The sequence below is a fragment of the Nasonia vitripennis genome, chromosome 5 (assembly GCF_009193385.2).
Source record: "Nasonia vitripennis strain AsymCx chromosome 5, Nvit_psr_1.1, whole genome shotgun sequence".
NCBI classification, from domain to species: domain Eukaryota; kingdom Metazoa; phylum Arthropoda; class Insecta; order Hymenoptera; family Pteromalidae; genus Nasonia; species Nasonia vitripennis.
This window is the reverse complement of record NC_045761.1, coordinates 17,832,376-17,852,883: the sequence shown is the minus strand read 5'-3', so window position 1 is coordinate 17,852,883 and position 20,508 is coordinate 17,832,376. Positions and strand designations below refer to the sequence as shown.

The 20,508-nt window shown below is 42.4% G+C and overlaps 1 protein-coding gene across 7 annotated transcripts; it reads left to right on the top strand.

Moving 5' to 3' along the window:
* The first annotated feature begins 13 nt into the window (after positions 1 to 13).
* Positions 14 to 19,381, top strand: LOC100120276 (tyrosine-protein kinase Src64B). 7 transcript variants are annotated; one of them, XM_031932658.2, is made up of 9 exons: positions 14 to 710; positions 12,426 to 12,494; positions 12,881 to 13,080; positions 13,583 to 13,717; positions 14,738 to 14,948; positions 15,028 to 15,281; positions 15,371 to 15,612; positions 15,704 to 16,172; positions 16,258 to 19,381. In XM_031932658.2, exons 3-9 carry the CDS (start codon positions 13,038 to 13,040, stop codon positions 16,470 to 16,472), a joined length of 1,569 nt encoding a protein of 522 aa, XP_031788518.1. In that variant the 5' UTR covers positions 14 to 710; positions 12,426 to 12,494; positions 12,881 to 13,037; the 3' UTR covers positions 16,473 to 19,381. The 7 variants fall into 7 exon arrangements, with proteins under 7 accessions (XP_031788518.1, XP_031788516.1, XP_032456832.1 ...); XM_031932656.2 differs by having other exon boundaries at positions 13,583 to 13,828; XM_032600941.1 differs by having other exon boundaries at positions 13,580 to 13,717.
* Positions 19,382 to 20,508: the final 1,127 nt, after the last annotated feature.

Below are 20,508 nucleotides of genomic sequence, written 5' to 3'. Positions count from 1 at the left end.
GTCCGCCATAAACAAACGGCCTCCCTTCGGCTGTGCATCGCGCTATCTGGCTGGCTCTCTCTCCACAGTCGCGCCGTAGAGGAGAGCGAGAGACGAGCTGCGTCTTGCACCGTATTATATTTATATAGACACAGTGCGCGACAGACATCGTACGGTACCGAGTACTGTGCGCGTTTTCTCTTCTCGAAAATTAAAAGGAAACAGGCAATCGCGGGTGTCGGCTCGTGCGTTTATCGTAAACGCGAGAGACGGACCGAAATTTTCGTAATATACAAGGGGGAGGCTCTCGCTGACAAAGACTCACACGCGCGCGCGCGTGCGAGAGAGAAAGAGCTATATATACACGTATATATACCGAGGGAGATAGAGAGAAAGGGTCGGCGACTTTGTGTCGTATATATATAAGCTGCCGCCGCAGAACCGAGTCTCTCTCCGTTATACATTAGGTATATACAGCATATACGGCGAGTGTGTTCGTGCGTGTGTGCTTCTCTCTCCTGCAGTATATGTTTGGCAATATGGTCAATAGTGCGAAACTGAAGACCCTCGCAGCGGCTCCAGGAGAGTCAACGTCCGCCCCCGCAACTTCCTGAGCTGCTCTGCTGGACTGACAGTACTCGCGCTCCTTCGCGGCTTGCATGTTATATACAGAGCCTTGCAGGGGGGCATCGGACCCGAGCATCGCGCCTACTTATACACGGAGATGGGAGGTGAGTTCTGTATACGTACATCTACTCTCGCGGTACACTGCAGCTACTCTTTTTACGAGCGTATAGGTACTCATGTACAACGAGAGAGAGAGAGAAAGAGAAAGGAGGATGTGCAGGGCGACGAATTTTCCGAGACTCGCGGACATGACATGGAAGCTCACGGGGTTTCACCATCGCGCACGGACGGAGGATTTTTCTGTTTGTTTGCCGGCTGTGCATACTATTTGGACGGGGCTAATTGCTTTCTTTGTCTCGCGCGTGTGTGTGGACGGTTTGTTGATCCTGTTAATTAGAAGGTCGGCGACCGAGCAACATTACTGGTGCAAGGGCTTCTCGATCGTTTTTCCGCAGCGCGCAGGAATCGAGTCGCTGCTGATGTTGCCATTGGGCAGAAAAAGAGGTTGTCAGTGTGTAGAGCGGGGTATGAGTCAGATGTGTGGATGGAAGATCTGGTGTTTGTATAGGAAGAAGAGAGACAGAGAGAGAAAGGATTGACTGTGTTTCTTTTGGTTGGAGAAAGTTGTCTTTCAGGGAATATGGATATCGGTGTCGTGTGCTCAATTTTTTCTCCTCCTCCTTCTTCGAGAGCTGCTTCAATCCCCCAGTGATTAGTGTTTGTGAATCTAGTGGAGCGGGACCTGACCATCTCTTCTATTTTCCATTCTATTTACATCCGTGCTGATATCTGCATACAAAGATGGCCTGATGATGCAAAGATTTTCAATGTATTCAACTGCTCGATTGTTTTCAGCCGAGCCAGTGAATCAAAGCATATTGAAGCTACTTCCATTGGATACCAATTAATTTGAATAAAAGAGTAAAAGCAATCAATCAGTCATCTCTCAACGTGTTTTCACCTGGGTTTAAAATTGAATGAGGAGATTAAAAAACACAGAGTTCAATCAGCCACTTGACATTTGAACATCAGAAGCACACCTAATTCTATCGTTCTAGAAAAAGCAAAGCAACGCGACAAGCGCAACAAGACAATATGATTGCCTCAAAGATCAAATCAACAGATCAATTATAACGTTGATGGAAGACTTTCCGTACGCACTCAAGCGTCATGACAGTTAAATGATTATAAGTGCTCTGGATCTAATTTTGAGCCAATGCAAAATGTCTGCGCAATTCAAGGATGGTAATGCACTGATATATTGCCTTAATCAGCCGACACAAGCTCTGCTGCCGCTCCACATTGCTATCGCTCAACTCTCTCAGATCAATTTTCCAATTATCATGGCTGCGCCGTATTACGCTCGATTGAAAAAAAAAATGGATAATTTTTCTCTTAAAGCTACTCCGTGAAATTAGCATATATTTGTAAAGCATCGTGGTAAACCGCGCGAGTGCACGCGTGAGACCGGACGATAAAACGCTTGTAGCAGCACAAACATACACACACTCTAGTCCTCCTCCTCGTCGTCAGGCGATGTAAAAAGATCATCTAGGCGTGCATGCAGTGAAAGCTCGCGATAGCGCGCGCAGCATTGAATGGGCCCACGCACGTACATTTAAGATAACCGGCTCTCTCTCTCTCTCTCTCTCTCTCTCTCTCTCTCGGCGCACACAATAAAATCCCTTATTATATATATAGTTTAAAAGCCACTCGACGCAGGATAGATTTATCATCGTCAAGTAGGTCCGTTTAACGGTCCCATTATTTCGGACTTTTCTCATCATCGACGAGTTGTTCTTGCTCTCTATCTCTCTCTCTCTCTCTCTTCTTTTTTGTCCTTACGCCTTCGCTTGGAGTGTATAGATTGAAATCGGAGTGACGCTCGGCATTCTATTACGGAAAAATACCTTCGGCTATTGGACGAAGGAACGATCGATGCGACAGTAGTTTGTATGGAGTTTTTGAATCTGAAATAATAATCGAAAAATATTTTCTGCTCAGGGAGGATTATTGATACGAAGCCAAACGGTATAAACCATCGCTCTTTCACGTCTCTCTCCGCGATGGGGTTGCGAAATTCCGCGTCGATAAATGCCCAGCTACGAATTAGCCGATTCGCTCTCTTTTGCGAGCCCCATGATGGATTGTGCAGTGCCATAAATATATAGGTATATACCGCGGATACGCGCGAAACGCACGCAGGGGGAGAGAGCTGGAGGGTATGGCGTACGACTTATCGATATCGAGTATCCCACTTCTTTTTTTTTTATTTTTGGAACCGCGTGATGCTGCTGTTGTCGTTTGGTTCTTCCTTTTTGCGGTTTGGATTGCGAACGGGCTTTTGAGAATGAAATATCGGTGTTTTTTTTGTGGCTGCGCAAAAAGTTGTATTGAGTATTTGAGTTTATTTACATTCAATTTTTGTCAATCTTTGGAAAATACACGATTCGGTGATTCGAGCTGAGAGAATAATTTATGTGCGTGAGGATTATAATTTTTTAAACGAGCCATCCACTTCAATTAATTCAATAAAAATAGAATTTTAAAAATATGAACTGTGACACAGAGGTCAAAAAAATTCTGGGTTATGACAATGCACTTTACTACTATCCTTGACTAGCTGTATATAGCGTACGTCAAAATTTCTGTCTATCAATGTATATAATGTTATCAATATGCGAAGAGCCATTCCATGTTTTTTCAGCAGCATTGTGTGCAGTGTATCGTGCTCGTTTCGTGCTTTAGAGCGTTATAACGACGGCACCCCCGTGTATACGTATTTGTGTATCATCCTCGCAGGTCTACCTAGAAAGAAAAATACGTGTCTCCGCGCGTCGCTAGAATTTTCCTTATGAAAAAGCGCTCGCGTCCCTTTTGAGGAGAGCCGCACACAATGGCCGGACTGAACCCTGGAATTATTCATCATTATTTTCTCGTTCGATGGGAATGTTTACATTGTGTGTAGGCGAGCGTAGAATGGTCTTATTTATAAATATAGCAATGCCATATTTCTCTTGAATTCATCTTTGTTGTAGCTCATTTTTTAGAATCAAATTTTAAGATTCTTAATTTTATTTTGAGGTCATGCAAAAAAGAAAATGAATAAAGTTCTGTGTGCCAGTTTTCAACGAAAAGAATCTTTTCTTCAAACTTTATTACATATAACTAAAATATCGTAAGTTCCACGCTTAAAACACCATGCATATACACAAAATACGTTGCACGAGAAAAGAACAAAAGAAGACTATAATGTATTCCGGGAATGAAAAACGCCCTCTTTATACAGACGAGCCATTATCCAGCCCAGAGTGAGTGAGAGCACCCCCTTTATACGCACGCACGCATGAAAATCTCGCGTGCGCGCCTAATTACACGCGAGAGCTGCCGAATATTTAAAAGACTCTACTTTTCCTCTATCCTGGCTCTCATTTTTCTTAGCGGCCGTGGAATTCGAAATGCCTTTCCTCGAAAGATGGCGTGTGCACTCGGTCACACCCCCGCTTAGCCGCTGATGCTTTTGTGTTCGCTCCGTCTCTGTCTCTCTCTCTCTCTCTCTCTCTCTCTCTCACTCTCGCCCCGGAGAGTATATTATTATAGCAGGGACACGCAGGGACAGGCTCTTGAGTGCGGCCGATGTGCTTGTATACTGCTGGGCATTAGAGGAATACATTCGGCTTCGGTGCGAAAGCGAGAGAGAGAGAGAGGATATTGTATACGTATAGGCGTCTACCGGGGCCTCGTGAACGACCAGGTTTCTCTTTCGTTCGAGCTGAGGCTTGTCGAAGTTGTCGGCTCCTTTTTTTCTTCCCTCTGCCCGATCCCTTCGGTTTTGAGAGTAGAGAACGCTGGTTTTCTCTACACTATTTTGTCGAGAGTGATTTATCTCTCTTTTACGCGAGGAGATCGGAAAGGCACTTGGAAAGTTTAATAAGTATATTGTGATCGATGTGTTCGCATCGGTATGGTCCAGTTTTTTCTCTTTGTTTTTGTTTCTGCAACGATTGGAAGATTCAATTTTTTTGCTTTTGTTCTCAATCTTCCCTCGGGACAATCGTGATAAATGAAGTGTCTCTCTCTCTCTCTCTCTCTATGCAACTTTTCGTTTGCGTGTGACAAATCGATATTGCGGAACACAGATTGAATTTTCATGTCCATGCGTAATATATAACGGCACATTGTCAGGAGCTTCGTAAAACGCAGTATACATTCGAAATTAGTAATTCACAGGCGTTGAAATCGCGAAGTGCGCGCGAACACGTCGATAATAATAATTATTCAAAACAGAGCAGCGAATCGTCACCGCAGCAAATTACGAAAACGAGGAAAAAACTCGCAATGCCTAATTTTCCTTCACGTCCCAACTGGAATTCGTGTCTGAGGAGGTGCAGTGTGGCACCGAGTTCTCAAAAACTGTTGCGCTGCTGCTGCAGAGCGCGGGTGAATAAACTCGGTGCTCGCGGGGGCTTACGTCTCCGAGGCGGCGCACAAAAGCAGCCGTGTGCGGCTCGCTTATCGTGGGCCGGATTTTCCCTAGTCTTTTTTAGATTTATATGCATTCACGCATATCAAGAGGTTTCAACATTGCACGCGAGCTTCCATTAGAATATATTTTTTTTTTTTTCATAAGCGTATTAGCATTTTTTTCGAAGGTTTCGTCGTTGCGCAATGGCTAAGAGTTTTAGTATTTGATTTACGTTACGTGTAGGAGAGAGTTGGAGAGGAAAAGTATAACCGAAAGAAAACTATTTTGCTTTTGATATTGAGTTAAAAACTGTCAGATTATAATGAATAAAAGTTGAATTAAGGGAGTATGTTCTATTTTTAGATATAAAGTTCAGTGACATTTAAATTTTAAATATTGACGTTATCCCCGAGCGCTTCGATCCATGTATAATTTATGAAGCGGCTCGCATATAGCAAAAATTTAATGGAATGCCTCGCGCGAGAGCGTGAAATTTAAAAACTGTCCGAAATTTTTGAAATGTGTAGACAAGTAATTTTAGAAAACTAAAACACACGCCCATCACATAGCGTCATTCTACGATATTGACTTAGTGAGCTATACATCTATTATACATTATCATCACACGTCACAAACTCGCGCGCGCGCGCGCGATAGCGACTCGATCGGGAGAGTATAACTGTGACTTCGTGCTCCAATTGCTCAATGAACTTGTAGCACGTGCGGGGGCTGCACACAGCCCTAGAAAGTTTCGATTGCGTTTTGGAGAGAGCGACGCGTATACGTACAGAAAATCAATTTTTCTGCGATGGCATAAATCCAAAACTTCCGAACGTTACACCCTTGAAAATTTCCCATGGAACCGTGAAACTCTCCTATATAGAAGCCCTGTGTCTGTATACTTTGCGCATACAATACGGAGAATCGAGTGCGCTCTCGGTCACGACAATCAGCGCGCATTACACGCTCGTCTCGCGCGTGGAAAAAGAGCGAGAGACCGCAGGCGTGCAAACACCGAGAGACAGATTCACGCACAATAGGCTGAGAGGCAAGGAGATATAACGCCATTAAGTCCGTTCGGTAAACGGCGATTATTGCCGGTATTGATGTGCGCGCGCCCACCGGCCGGCGTCCTCGGGAGCGAACGGTATATATACCAACCACACACGCATCGTACCGTTTTGCAGCGCATATAGATACATGTGTGTATATATATATATAGTATAGGAGACGATGAGTCAGCTGTGTTCACGGACTTTTTGCTATTATGGGTTTGCGGTTCGGGCATGGTCAGCTCGTTTGTTTTATAAGACTGCATATCACACCTTGTGTTTCTAACTCGAGAGTTTTTAGTACACACATACACAGCACGAGCTCAGCCCAAGCGATATCCGCATTCTCGTCTAATCGGGCAGATGTAAGTAAGCCAAGAGCGCTATCCGCTTCCCGGAGGCATATCAAACCCGCGCGCGCTCTGGATATCGAGCTTCGCTTTCTAGCTGCACAGCGCCGGTGGCGGTGGTGGCAGCGCACCCCCTTTGGGGTGGGAAAATTCGACCCTTCATAGCAACAGCCGGCGCGCGACGACGTCACCTTTCTCTCTCTCTCTCTCTCTTTCGCTCATATACGAAATGTTGTGTCTGCACACGGAAACTCGACTGTGTGTGAAAAAAATATGGCGTCCAAGGCTCTTTCTCTCTTTCGCGTGTGCGTTCATTAAGCTACACACACACACACACACACGCGACACACACACAGAGGGAGAGCGAGAACACTGCACGCGGACATGTATATAGATGATGGGGGGCAGTAACAGACGCATACGCGTCGCTCGCCGGCGTTGCCAGCAGCGCGGGGTGCTTGGACTATTGATTTTTTCGCCCTGTTCCCTTGAATTATCGAGAGTCCATATCTTAGCTGCTGCTGCTGCTGGTCGACGACGATGCTCGCCGCGATACGTGTATAGAGACTGCGGACGCTTTGGCTCTCAAACGTCGGGGATGATGCCTGCTGTGATCTGCATCGGCCTGTTTTACCGACCTTATCGCATTACACTTTTACGTGCTCCTTTTGACACACGTCCGTCGTACTTGTCTCGGGGCTCTCTTCTGGGTATTGCACTACTGCTCGATTAACCTTCTTGCGTTTAGAGCGGCTTGAGCGTTTTCTTCTTCGATGATGATGATGATGATGAAGCTTTAGCAAGTCTCAGTCGATGCTCTGGTCAGAGATACGACGAAGAGCCTGTACAAGTGAAGTTGAAGATATACACTGTGCAGGAAACGCTTTATTGGATTTGCATGAAATGTAATTAGGCTTGTCCTGGTTTCTCGTTTTCTTATCGTCAGAATAAAAGAAACAACAAGAGGAATCATGTATTGTTTGATAATAAACGTTTGGTGATTAGTCTTCGGCGCATCAGGTCGCACCTTCTTCATATATAAATTTTAATTACAGAGAATACGAAGAGTGAGGGACTTCCCGCAAGGGACTTAAAAACTAGGCGTGACGTCAAATCCAAGCCGTCATATACGTGACCCATTTCACGCTATTGACAGTCGTAATTGCGTTTCGGAAAGAGAACGACGATACTTCGAATCAAATAACGGCGGAGTAAAAAGAGACGTCGAAAATCGCGAATAATTTTTTTCACGGAACTCGTGTATTTGGTAAAAGCTCTTAAAAGCAGTCGCTCGATATATATATATATATATATATATATATATATTTAATAAAAAACAAGTGTTACCGGGAAAAATTCGCGAAATTTTATACGGGTCGCACGGTTTCTACCGCTCGTTACACCGATCGCGTGGGCGTGTATAGGTGAGTGTGTTTTGTTCAAGCATGGCTGAGCTTTTTCCGCATTCTTTGTCGGAATATAAGTTCGTTATATTTTTAGTCGCTCTCTCTCTCGCGAGACTTTTTAGTTTTTATTTTCCACCTGCGCGAGCAACTGGATTATACCGGCGGTGTTATGTGCCGCAGCTATTAAAGCCACGAATCTGTATCGTTGATGCTGGAGTTTGTAAAATTTGTAAAGAAGAAAGAGAGAAAGAACTTTTTTAAATTGGCTTTTGAGAAATAATTTCTGGTTCATGTAGGCACGCGCTTCGTCGATAATAGATATTGTTTTTTCATTGTAACAGAGTTTCGTCGTCAGTCAAATATCGTCTGTAAATAACTTCTGTAACTAAAAATGTGCAAACGATATTCACAGCTTGAATTCGAGTAAACCGTATACCAAGACAAAAATAACCCAAATAGCACCAATATATACCCTCATCTCTGTGTGCGTAACCCCAACAAGCCAGCAGTTAGTAGCCACCCGACGTTCATAGGCTTACAACACGTCCCATCGGAGCTGCTTATCACAGCAGCAGAATAAAAAATCCTCAGCTCTTCTCACCGCCACAATACACACCTATACACACCTGCCTCCCTCTCTCCACGGGGACGTCGCCGGTACACGTATACCGCATTGTATGCACGTCCGATTAAGCTTCTGCAGCGCGTCTAATTCGACAAAGCAAAGACAGCGGTGGCGGCGGCGGTATAGTCCCTTGCGAATCGAGGAAGCATCGGAGCTCTCGGGCCGTTATAGCGCGCAATACACACGCCGGAAGTCGGACGATACGTGCGCCGGCAGGTTCCCCTCCCGGCACTCGGCGATGCCTGGAATATTGAGCGACGCGATGAGGTGGACAAAGATCGGTTCCTTTTTTTTTTTGCTGGGACACGATGCAGCCACGCGGACGCGGTCTTTTGATTTAGATAAGAAGCCGCTCTGTCGGCTGATTTGGATGCGGACTGCGGCGAGCTGTGAGCCATCGGCTTCGCGTTTTTCAAGCGTATGATTTGGAAAATTGAAACGATTTTAATTGAAATCAATAATACACGTCTTGTGAGTTATTGCGAGAGTAAGTGCGCGATATGAAATACGACATAGCTGTATTTGACTTAATTGCATTGATTGATTTTACTCTCAATCATCGTCGAATGAAACAAAGAAGCTTTAATCAATTGCTTCTTCGATTTTCTTAATCAATCGCCTCTTCCATGCAATATTCTTCGCCGAAATACACAGTTTGTCTGAAACTCGTGCATGCGGGTTTCGAGGGAGACCAGAACATCGCTCTGAAAAGCTTATCGGCATTTTCGAGATGGGGGTGCTTGGGATTATCGAACACTTTATCGGGATAGGCGTATCCGTTTCTCGTGTGCGTGGTAAGACGAAGAGAGTGTCTGATGGCCACCCTCAAAGTGGTGGTCGGTTGTATATATTCTGTATCTCTTCTAAAAGTGAAAAGTCACACACAGCTCTCTTCTGGCTCAAATTACTCGCAGCTCATTCCCACATTTTTGACTAAGGGGCTCAAGATGTCTATTTATTTTTTTGATGAAGCTGCTTTATCGACTGTACGATAAAATAATAATGGTTAAAATGCAGTTTTTCACTGCAGGTTCGCGCTTTTCAAATCAATCACGCGAACAAATGAAAATACAGCAGAACGCTCATAAAACACGCACATTAGACGACTCGTTAATCAAGTAATCGTCGCGCCGAGAAATACTAATCATTCACAGAAGTCAACTCTCCCAATTATTTTCTCTCAATAGATCCTTCCATCTAAATATAGATCAGCTTGCCGCTAAGCTCGTCCGCTGTCTTTCTCTCACAAGCTGCAGCAGCGAGAGAAAAAAGATAGCTTGTACAGTATATATAGGCCTCCCGCACGGCGCATCTCTCCCGCGCCTACGCGTATAAATAATCTATTAATCAAAGCGCTATCATCTGCGCACATCTCGACGCTGCAGCAGCACAGCTGGCTTTTTTTATGGCCAAGGTTAGCTGGGACGACGACAATGTGAGCAGCTTCATTGCGGAGAAGAGAAAGTGTACAGCGAGGCGCATTGCACATCATAATAGCTGCGATATCGTCACTGTATATCTGCGCGCGCGCGCGTTGCTGCACATAATGTATATATATATACATGTAGCGATAGGGCTGACGCATTTCGCAGCGGATGCGAGGTATCAAGCCGGGATTTTCAAAGACAGCTCTCCAAGAGTATATGATACCGGTCTGTATTTGCACGACACAATTTTGTCAACCGTCGTAAATCGTCGTTGTCTCGAGCGCCAGTATCCAGAGTCTTTTACAGCATACACATCGCAGGCTTATCATATAAAAATATGCCCCGCACTTCCGTGCAGGCGCGCGCGTATCGATTTACGTCGAGGCTCATCAACGACAATGAAGTTTCCTGTCGACTCCATTGAAAAACTACATAGGCGCATGCTCTCTCCTTCTCGCGCGCCTATGCAGAGCGATCCACGTGCTTTATTTTTTTCTCCTCTCTCACATCCCTCTCCCGCAACGTGTGCTCGGTTTTTATTTTCGTACGGCATGCGGCTCTCTCTCTCTCTCTCTCTCTCTCTCTCTCTCTCTCTCTCTCACTGCTCTCCGAAGCAGCAGCATCACGTCATTTTTCAGGGCGTAAACGATACGTGTTTGCAGTCGTGTGACACATTTCGCAGGATCGACTCCTCAAGATGTTTCGCAGAGACTGTGAGGGAGATGCGCGAGCGCAGAGATTTATAGGTGCGAGAGAGAAGTTATATTTTAAGTCCGCATATATAGGCTATATAGCGGCGTTGCTGGAGAGAATCTGTGTGCGATTTGCCGCGCGCGGCGGCTGTGATGCTTTTGTCGTAAAAATGTTTGCTCGAGTCGACGGGGGCTGCAGCGCTGATGCAGTTGTAGGTATGGACACTTTCTCTCGATGCGGCGACGGCTGCTGCAGCGCTTAGTTGGGTTTTGAGTAAATAGTCTGGCATTATGGTCGCTTTACTAGGGGGTATTGTTTGGTCGTTATTTACGTCGGGGTGCAGCGAGAGGAAAAGCGAAGGAGACTGCTGCCTGACCCCCCGCGAGCTTCGCGAGACATGTATAGAGAGAAAGGGAGAGAGACCTTTTCCCCTGGATTTTCAACTTTGTTTGTCGTAGCTTGCGCCGTGGGTCTTATTTTAGACTGGAGAAAATTTTCCGGGATCGGTTAAGTGATTTTGAGACAACGTTGGTTTTTAATTAGTTCCTCCTGAAAAAAACTGAAAATTATTCAGCCGAGAGCCTTGTCCAAAGTTCCGGAAGTCCGCACGGTAACAATTCTATAAGAAATTTAACAGCCCGCAGAAAGTTCTCGCTTCCCTTTACTCCACAAAAATGTCCAAAGCATATCGCGTCCTTCAAAATAATTTACGATCCTCGCACGCCAAGTTTTCTATACCACCCGTGCACACGATACAAGTTTATCTGTCAGCCTCTGCCTTCGAGCTATAGATAAGTCCTCCGTTGGCTCTCGGCTCTTTCTTTCCCTCTATTTTTTGTTTCTGAATTTCGATTTCGCGCTCTAAAAGCCAGCAGCGGTTGGCGACGAGCTTCTTGTTCATCTACCGGGCCTTTGTTTTTGCTCGAGTTTCTTTCAGATAGCCGCGGCACATAGAGGATTTTGACGCCGCTTTTTTGCGCGGCGCGAGCGGGATATAGGTGTCTCGTCTCCGCGAGTCTATTGTCTTCTCTTCTCTATGAGCTAGCCTGCGATGCGGATGAGGATGACTCTGTGCGATGATTTTCTTTTAATTTTTTCGAACCGTTGCGCTGCTGTGGTTAAACAATAAGAAGAGATAATCTATGGTGTTTGAAAGAATAATGACTTGTGGGCGTTATCGTTTTTTAAAAAAAAAGCGTTAAAAGCGTGCGCTTGATAGAGAAAATCCGGGTCTCCGGCGGCTATACGGCATCTCTAGTATAGGTATACAGAGGAGAGAGAAAAAGACGCAGCAGCGGAAGAATTTACGAGCTAAGGATGGCCTCTCCTCTATTGCGGCGTTATCGCACTTGGAGAGTCTGGCCACCAGATGCCTTTATTGCACTTCTCCTCTCGGTCCCTCTCCCGCTCAGCTCTTGCGCTATAGGAATAATCCTCGCTTCTCAGGTAAAAACTCTTTTCTTCGCAAGCAACCGGTGATACCCAGATGTCGACGCGCGTGTACGACACGTGGTACGGGCCACGACGCAGCAGCAGTAGCGGACACAAATTCGCCATAGGGATTATGCTAATTTTTTTCTGCCTTATGGGAAAATCGCGTTTGCGCAGGGCTGTTTTGCTGATTGTATAGTGGCGATAGTGGTTGAGAGGAGGGACCGATGAATCGGATGACTCAGTTCGCTTTTGGAATCGCCGGAGGTCGGAGGTGACGAGTCGCTCTTTGAAAAACACACGAGTAGTTCGAATTTGCGCGAAATGTGCGCAAACGCGTTAACCAAGTAAATTTCGCTTTCTGTTCCAGGACGTGCAGGGGGCCAAAGTCGAAAGAGTGACAAGAGATCGTAGGGCCGATCCGCCGATGGCTCGCTAGGTAAGCTCGCACATTGTGTACTCACCTCGGCTAATTGTGTCCTCCAAGGATCGATAGGGCAACGAGTGCGTCTGTGTACGTGTTTGCAACAATCTACGTCACCGGCCGCACGCGCCTCCACGCGCGCAATTTACAATATATGGCAAACTAAAATTAGAGCACACGCGCGACGTGACGTAAACTAGCGCGCGCCACTTCCTTTATTTCGATTTAAAGAGAGAGCCGCGCGCGCTATCGAGCGGATTCTAATTTTGTACCAGTGCACCGCGAGGAGGAAACTGGAGCAATTTTCACGGAGCGTAGTGTGACGGGACATCGCGTATTGATTGCGCTGTCAGTGCACAACAAAGATAACGACAAATCTGACACACAATGACTTTTCACAGACGTTGCTGGCGACGCCGAGGAAAATTCGCACCGATTCCGGGGAGTATAGGTATGGAGCTCTCGAGGCTGCTGCAGCACTGATCCTCGGAGGGACGTTTCTTCGGGAGAGCAGAGAGCCGCTGACGATTTGTTCTGGAGATTATTCATTGACGCAAGATGGGCAAGTGCTGCAGCAAACGGCAGGAGCCGCAGCCAATCGGTAAGAGCGCGGCATCCGATATTTTCGTTTTTATGCCAGGTACGATTATTGTTTTTGTTTTTTTGGTTTGTTTATTCGTCTTTTTTTCTCTTAGTTATAGCGTACGATTTTGTTTTTCATTTTTTTTTATCGTTTGATATAAGACTTCACTTTTTGTTATTTTTAATTTTGTTTAATATCTTAAAGTACACTCAGTTTTCTTCGAGTATCCAACTAATCGAGCGTACACATTTATTACACTTGAATGTATAGAATACTCTGTACATGTCAAAGCAGATCTGTTCCTGACATGTTTATGTTTTTTTTTTAAATTTTTGTATTAATACAAAAGTCAAAAAAATATAAGAAATAGAGTTGTGATGCAAACAAATTTTGATCGTTGAGAAAAAAACAGGTTTCTCTCGGTAAAAAAGCACTAAAACCGATTTTAAAAAACTAACTTTGCAAAATAAGCTCTACAATATATGCACACTCAGCCTTCAACGTTTATCTGTCAAAGCAGGCTACAAGAAGGCGGAGGTCGCCGGTTTGAACTCGAAGCACAGTAATGGAGGCTCGCTGGACCGCTACACAGCCGATCCGAACCAGAGAGGTGCCCAGGCGCGCGCCGACATCATCCGGCCCAGGCCGACGCCCTGTAAGCAGCTACAGCTGATCCATGCCCAGTCGATGCCGCAGCAGCCGCCCGGCCGTAAGGCTGTCGGCGGCGGCGGCACCGCATCGGCTCTTGTTCTACCGTCGTCTGCATGTGTGTATCAGTCTATAGAGCTCTTTGCTTTCTCCTATATTATACCCGCTACCTCTGCGTCCTTCATTTATTACACTCTTGTTATACATTCAGCCGTCGATTTTCTATCGGAGAGAATAATCAACCATCGAGAAGGTTTGTCGTTACCGCTATTGCCTGCAGTATATATTTATGCTCTGCTGAATAGTCCTTACTTTCAATGTATGGTTTATTATTGACCTGAATCTGCTTACAATTTATTATAGGTATGAGAAATATATGGAAAAATGTACACTTTTGAGATGTTAATAATGGTAAAAATACCACGATCTTAATCCACCTATTCTGTCTCTTATTCTTTAAGGCGAGGAGAAAGAAAGTTTTCAAACATTTTATTTTAATCTGAGGTATTAATTTTGCGAGCAGTTTGTTTTTACGAAAATTAAACGTGCCAATTTTTCCAATTACTCAGGATTTCAGAGCGCTAATTAAACAATATAAAAAAAAACAGCCTTTGAATGATCTTTTGTACAAAGCTCGTTAAAATTGCTGACTTTAATCAAGTAAATGCCAAAAATAAAATCATTATAAATGCTGGAAAGTATTTATTTTTCATTAAACATTTCGTAAAAGTAAGTTTGGAATGTATGGATTAATTGATTTTCCCGATTTCCAAGCATCTCAAAAGTGCAGCATATATATTTCGTGAAATTTCGACATATGCAGGTAGATGTGTACGTATTGTTCATCGTTACGCACATGCGAATGCTGGCATCAGATTTTGTTTAGAAATATATTAGTGATTGCTTAGGTAGTTGACTGTATGTCAGTGTAAGTCCGTGTCGTAAAATCATTGTATTGCGAGCTATAAGTAGTTAAAAAAAGAGGAAGAGACCGTGATTTTACTGAAATTTGACAAATGTTTTGCAGCTCACTCGCAACGGGCGAACAAGATCGTCGTCGCTCTGTACAATTACACGGCCCGAGAAAGCACCGACGTGAGCTTCGTCAAGGGCGACCGCATGGAGGTTCTAGACGACTCTGAGCCCGACTGGTGGAAAGTTCTGCATTTGACGACTCTCCAGGAGGGCCTCATACCTTGGAACTTTGTCGCCGTCGAGCGATCCGTAGAGAGTGAAGAGTAAGTTTTATAATATAGATATATATCTTATACTGGAAGAATTTTATCTGACTATGTTGATATTCATCTCGTCTTGCAGTTGGTTCTTCGAGAACGTGTCTCGCAAAGAGGCTGGCAAACTCCTGCTCGTGGACGAGAACCCTCGAGGCACTTTCCTGGTCAGGCCTAGCGAACACAATCCGCGTGGCTACAGTCTCTCGGTCAAGGATTGGGAGGAGGGCCGAGGACACCACGTCAAACACTACAAAATCAAGCCTCTGGACAATGGCGGCTTCTTCATTGCCACTAACCAAACATTCCCCACCTTGCCCGCCCTCGTTATGGCGTACAGCAGTGAGTACAATGATTCTCTTTCTATTTTGAGTGCAAACAGCGAGTAAGTATACGAGACGAGTTAACCGATGATTTTTGTTTCTTTTCAGAAAATGCTTTGGGTCTCTGTCACGTACTGTCCAAACCGTGTCCCAAACCGCAGCCGGACATGTGGGACTTGGGTCCGGAACTGCGTGACAAGTGGGAGATCAACCGTAACGAGATTCAGCTCATTCGAAAACTTGGACACGGAAACTTCGGCGAGGTCTACTACGGCAAGTGGCGAAACAAGATCGAGGTAGCCGTCAAGACTCTGAGACCAGGCACTATGTCGACAGAGGCCTTTCTACAGGTAAAGCGAGCATACAGATACAATACAGAAATGCACTTGATGCATCATCGTCGGTCGAACATCTTCATCCGTATATATTATAATCTTGCAGGAGGCAGCAATAATGAAGCAATTCCGACACCGGCACCTTGTCGCTCTCTATGCGGTCTGCTCCAAGGAGGAGCCTATCTACATAGTCCAGGAATACATGTGTAACGGTAGTCTCTTGGACTTTTTGCGAACCGGTGACGGCAAGTACATGCAGTTCGAGGACCTGATCTACATAGCAGCACAGGTTGCCTCGGGTATGGAACACCTCGAGAGCAAGCAGCTCATACATAGGGATCTGGCAGCGAGGAACGTCTTGATCGGCGAAAAGAACAAGGCGAAGATCTGTGATTTCGGCCTGGCGAGGGTCATCGAAGACGACGAGTATTGTCCAAAGCAGGGCAGCAGGTTCCCCGTTAAGTGGACTGCACCCGAAGCCATCGTTTATGGACGATTCAGTATCAAGAGTGACGTTTGGTCTTACGGTATTCTACTTATGGAACTATTCACCTATGGACAGGTTCCTTATCCAGGTAATTTTTAACAAACTTTATTTTTAACACACGCTCACGCACAATACAAAGATAAGTACTGACAAAAACTCTTATAAATCCGCAGGCATGCACGGCCGCGAGGTGATTGAGCAGGTGAACAACGGCTACAGGATGCTAAAGCCCGTCAATCACCCGCTACCTGATAGCATATATCGTCTGATGCTACAGTGCTGGGACGCGACGCCGGAAAAGCGACCAACCTTCGAGTTCCTTAATCACTACTTCGAGTCGTTCAACGTGACCAGTGAGATACCTTACCTCGAGCCTCCAACGGACTGATACATGGCCCACCATGCAACGGCGGGTCACTTAGTGCCACACCACGCTCACTATCATCCGCATAACATGAACTGTGCCATGGAATTTTATGGTATTTACTGCTGAACTGCTCCTCCCACTCTCTCTCTCTCTCTCTCTCTCTCTCTCTCTCTCTCTCTCTCACTCCGATTAGTCCATTCAAATTTATCGAGTCGAATACTACTGCCACTTGACGAAGGTCTCCTAATTCATAAATTTTCGATCGCAGTCCTAGTTTTTAAGTTTTTAAAAAATTCCACGAAAAGATGTCATTTTCGTTATCTCTTAAAATCTATGATTTAGGCTCGTCGAATTGTTTCTATCCATAATAATGGATACCATTTTTATCTACGTGACGTTTTAAACACTTTGGCAACAAAAAATAATGACGCTACAAATAATCAACGATTAAGAGACCTCATGTGCCATAAATGCGTACATACAAGCTATCTTCATATTATATTAAGTAAAATGTATATGTACGCAGAACTCTACTCATCGCTCTTTGCGTTTGAATTCCAAAATGAAAAAGTCAAATGGAAGTTAGCAATAAGAATCACCATGACATCAAAGAGAGAGAGAGAGAGAGAGAGAGAGAGAGAGAGAGAGAGAGAGAGAGAGAGAGGGAGAGAGAGAGAGAGAGAGAGCGAGAGTTTAAAGGGTTATCACTCTGTATAAACGATCTTTTCGAAGTCATTTTTACGGGATTTAAAAATACGAACTCGAAGAGAAGAAAGCGAATGGAGACATTTTAGTAGTAATTTTAACAAAGTATTTATAAGAAGTAGATCTGTTTCGAATCGACAATTACACGTAAAATGCATTAAACTGTTAGGATAAAATAGTTACCGTGTAACTGCAAATTAGTCTGTTAGAGGCAGTTACAATTTATATGAAAGAAACAAACAAATTAATTAATATAAGAATGTGTTGCATTGCAAGGTGTAAGAGTTAGACTAAAGGATTTTTCCTAAATATTTCAATCCTGCGACATAAAAACACTCCGAGAAGTGGACTATATTTATAAAAATAAAAATTCGATAGAGACGAGTAAATTCATTCTAAGAATGGATAAATAATCGTATGCTGAAACATTGTAGAAATCTGTTGATCATGTTTGAATAGGAAATAAGTCGCGATAAGCTAATGCATTTATTTAATACGAAATACGTAATAATGGATTCAGTATTCGTGCAGATAAACTTTTTTTTTTATTTTCTGTGATTCCTGACTGCCCATGATTTATAAGATCATTGACTCTTCACAATGAAACTTTGTAGAGCACAAACACTATTTTATTATCCCAATTCCGATAACATTCATGCGGATCTCTACTACTCAAGAAAATACGTTCCCGCTCCTTTAAAATCTGCAGTTTTCTACTGACAACTAATATTTATTAACTGATGTTCAATTTATTCATTTTCAAATTTCATAACACTTTCCGTGTTATTTTCTATAACCTATAGTTTTTTTCGAATGACTGCAATATTTTGAATTAGCAATAAATACTGAATGAAACTCAAGGGTTGGCATGATAGGCACGAACTAATACTCTGCAATTCTTTAAAGTAAATTCTATTTTTCTTTATACACTGTACCGTGCTAAAGAATGATATTTAAACCGACTGTTACGATTAACAGGTCATCGCCACGTAAAAAAAGGAAATCTGTCGAAAGGAAGTTCTAACAATTCATAGTATAAGTTAGTCCGGGAGATTTAGTAAAAAAACAGTTACTAATAAAAGTTGTAAGACGTGTAGACGTGATACTTAAATCATGATAAAATACGAACGTTCGTTTACTAAGCCAAGTTAAGCTTTAAGCAATGGATGTTATTCGTACAAAAGTATCCACGACAACATTGTACATTTTTTACTCAAAGTACACCTAAAACGCCATGACAAAACCTAGAGCAAAAGTTAGCACAAATATGTTATCTCTTTGAAAATTAAGTACGTCCTCTTTATATTATCTAGATTCAATCAAAAATTTCAAAGCTGATCTTTGAAAATGCTTGACTTCAGACAGATTGTATCACTAGATATTATTGCTGGACATTGGTAAAATACTGTACTTATTTTCAAAAACTACTTAAATTTCTTATTATTGCAAAGCATATCGTAAAGAAACATCTATAACATGTTAACAATGAATACAGACTTTTTAATTACGATGACCTTACTATTTAGTAATTAGAACTGCATCTATTTTCCAATAATATATACAATATGTTTATAAAGATGTATTTTTTAAATAATTTTCAGTGTCCAGCAGTAATTATATTAAAAATATAACACGCGCAAACAAAGTTAATCACTGATCTACATGTTAGAGATGTATTAACATTATTTAGAGTAACGATAACAGATAAAAAAAGCTATTTAATGCACGCAAGCACGCCGAATTATTACAAACGTGTAAGAAAAAAATGGTATCGCTTTATTTTAAAAACAAAATCTTGGCATTTGAATAAAACGAAATAGTCAAACTATACGATCCTTTATTTTCAAAGGTCTTGACAGAAATATCGTAAAGTTTACTATACGAATAAAAAAATGCAATGAGTTTTAAAATGAAGCGATTCGTTTTTTATTTCATCAAGTTGAAGGATTTAGTGGCGTACTTAAAGTACGAATTTTCTATGCCAAACATTTTATACAACTGAAATCGATTATTTTCATCTTGTCTTTTTTTCATTAACTAAGATTCCCGATTTTCAACTACTTTATTTGTTTCTGTTAATACATTCTTTTCTTAGAGAAAATTTAGAAATGTTTCTATTTCAAAAGTGATGATTAACCATCTATAGATTAATATTTATGAAAGTTTCGTCCACGTTAGAAGACAAATTTTCCAAAAATCAATAAATTGAATAGTGTTTTAAAAAATCGACTGAATTCTTAATAAACATTAGAAAATTCCGACGAAGTATCAGGAACTTTGTGAAAACATACATTTATCCAGATTGTCACTCTATTGCTTAACGTGGGACCAATTTAGTTTTTGCATTTACATTTATATCTTGGAAATTTTTTCCACACGTTGAAAAGTAAATATAAAAAATGTGTATACCTTTTTTAAGTTCTTACATAATACTCTACTCTCGAAAAATGACTGCCACTTTAATCTTAAGCGTGACAAGAGAATACAAAATACAATAAAAAAAGGTTTTTAAACTAAAAAGAATTTTAGATCATAGAGTTTGATAAGCGAAAAGAAACAAGATGAAAATTAAAAGTTGCGAAATAGTAATCGGACGTTAAAATGTGAAATTGTTGGTTGATAAGATGAATATGTATTTTCTCAAGCAGTGGTTTTTAAAATTGTAACATCATAATTATTTTTCTTTCTCAATTTGGGGTACGTAATATTGTCGCCTTCAAATACTTCGATTATCTTTTCTAGGAATTTTTGTAGTTTATAATAATTATTGGAAATCAAGTTTTTTTTATCTTGTGCCATTTTAAGGGTAAAATTCATATTCATCAATCGTCTCAAGTAATGTGAAATGTGAGACATCTATTTTGTTCATTTTTTTAGCATTTTTTCCTTTTTTATTCAAATTATCATTCGCTAGTCTTATATTAATGAAATGACGAAGAAAAGAGTTTTATAACAAAGATATTTTGGCAACGATTGCTCGTTACTTTGTTCCATCGATGTATACTCTTAATTTTCGCTACTTGAATCGACTTTCTCGGTTTTACAATCTTGCATCTTGATTCTTTACGAATCTCCCAGCGCTGTGAACTGCATAAGTATTGCAAGCGCAAATGTTCATCGTAATTTCTCATTATAAATTGCGTTAGCTTTAGCGTTGTATTCTTGGCGTATAAAAAGGTAAACAATTTCGTATAATGTATAAAGAGAGCGTGCTCGTTTAAAACAAAAAATCAGGTTAAAGAGCAACTTTAATATGAGTTAAATCGGTATATTCAATAACTTTGTGAGCAGTTTAAGAAGAATATCTTTATTTGTGTCGCTATCATTATGAAATATTTTAGAACTAGAAAAA

What these genes read in the sequence shown, in the direction of transcription:
- LOC100120276 (XM_031932653.2), top strand. Translation starts at nt 13,038, where the DNA reads ATGGGCAAGTGCTGCAGCAAACGGCAGGAGCCGCAGCCAATCGGTAAG. An exon ending in CGACAGAGGCCTTTCTACAG is followed by an intron (nt 15,613 to 15,703) that starts GTAAAGCGAGCA and finishes ATAATCTTGCAG; the next exon opens with GAGGCAGCAATAATGAAGCA. An exon ending in TGGACAGGTTCCTTATCCAG is followed by an intron (nt 16,173 to 16,257) that starts GTAATTTTTAAC and finishes ATAAATCCGCAG; the next exon opens with GCATGCACGGCCGCGAGGTG.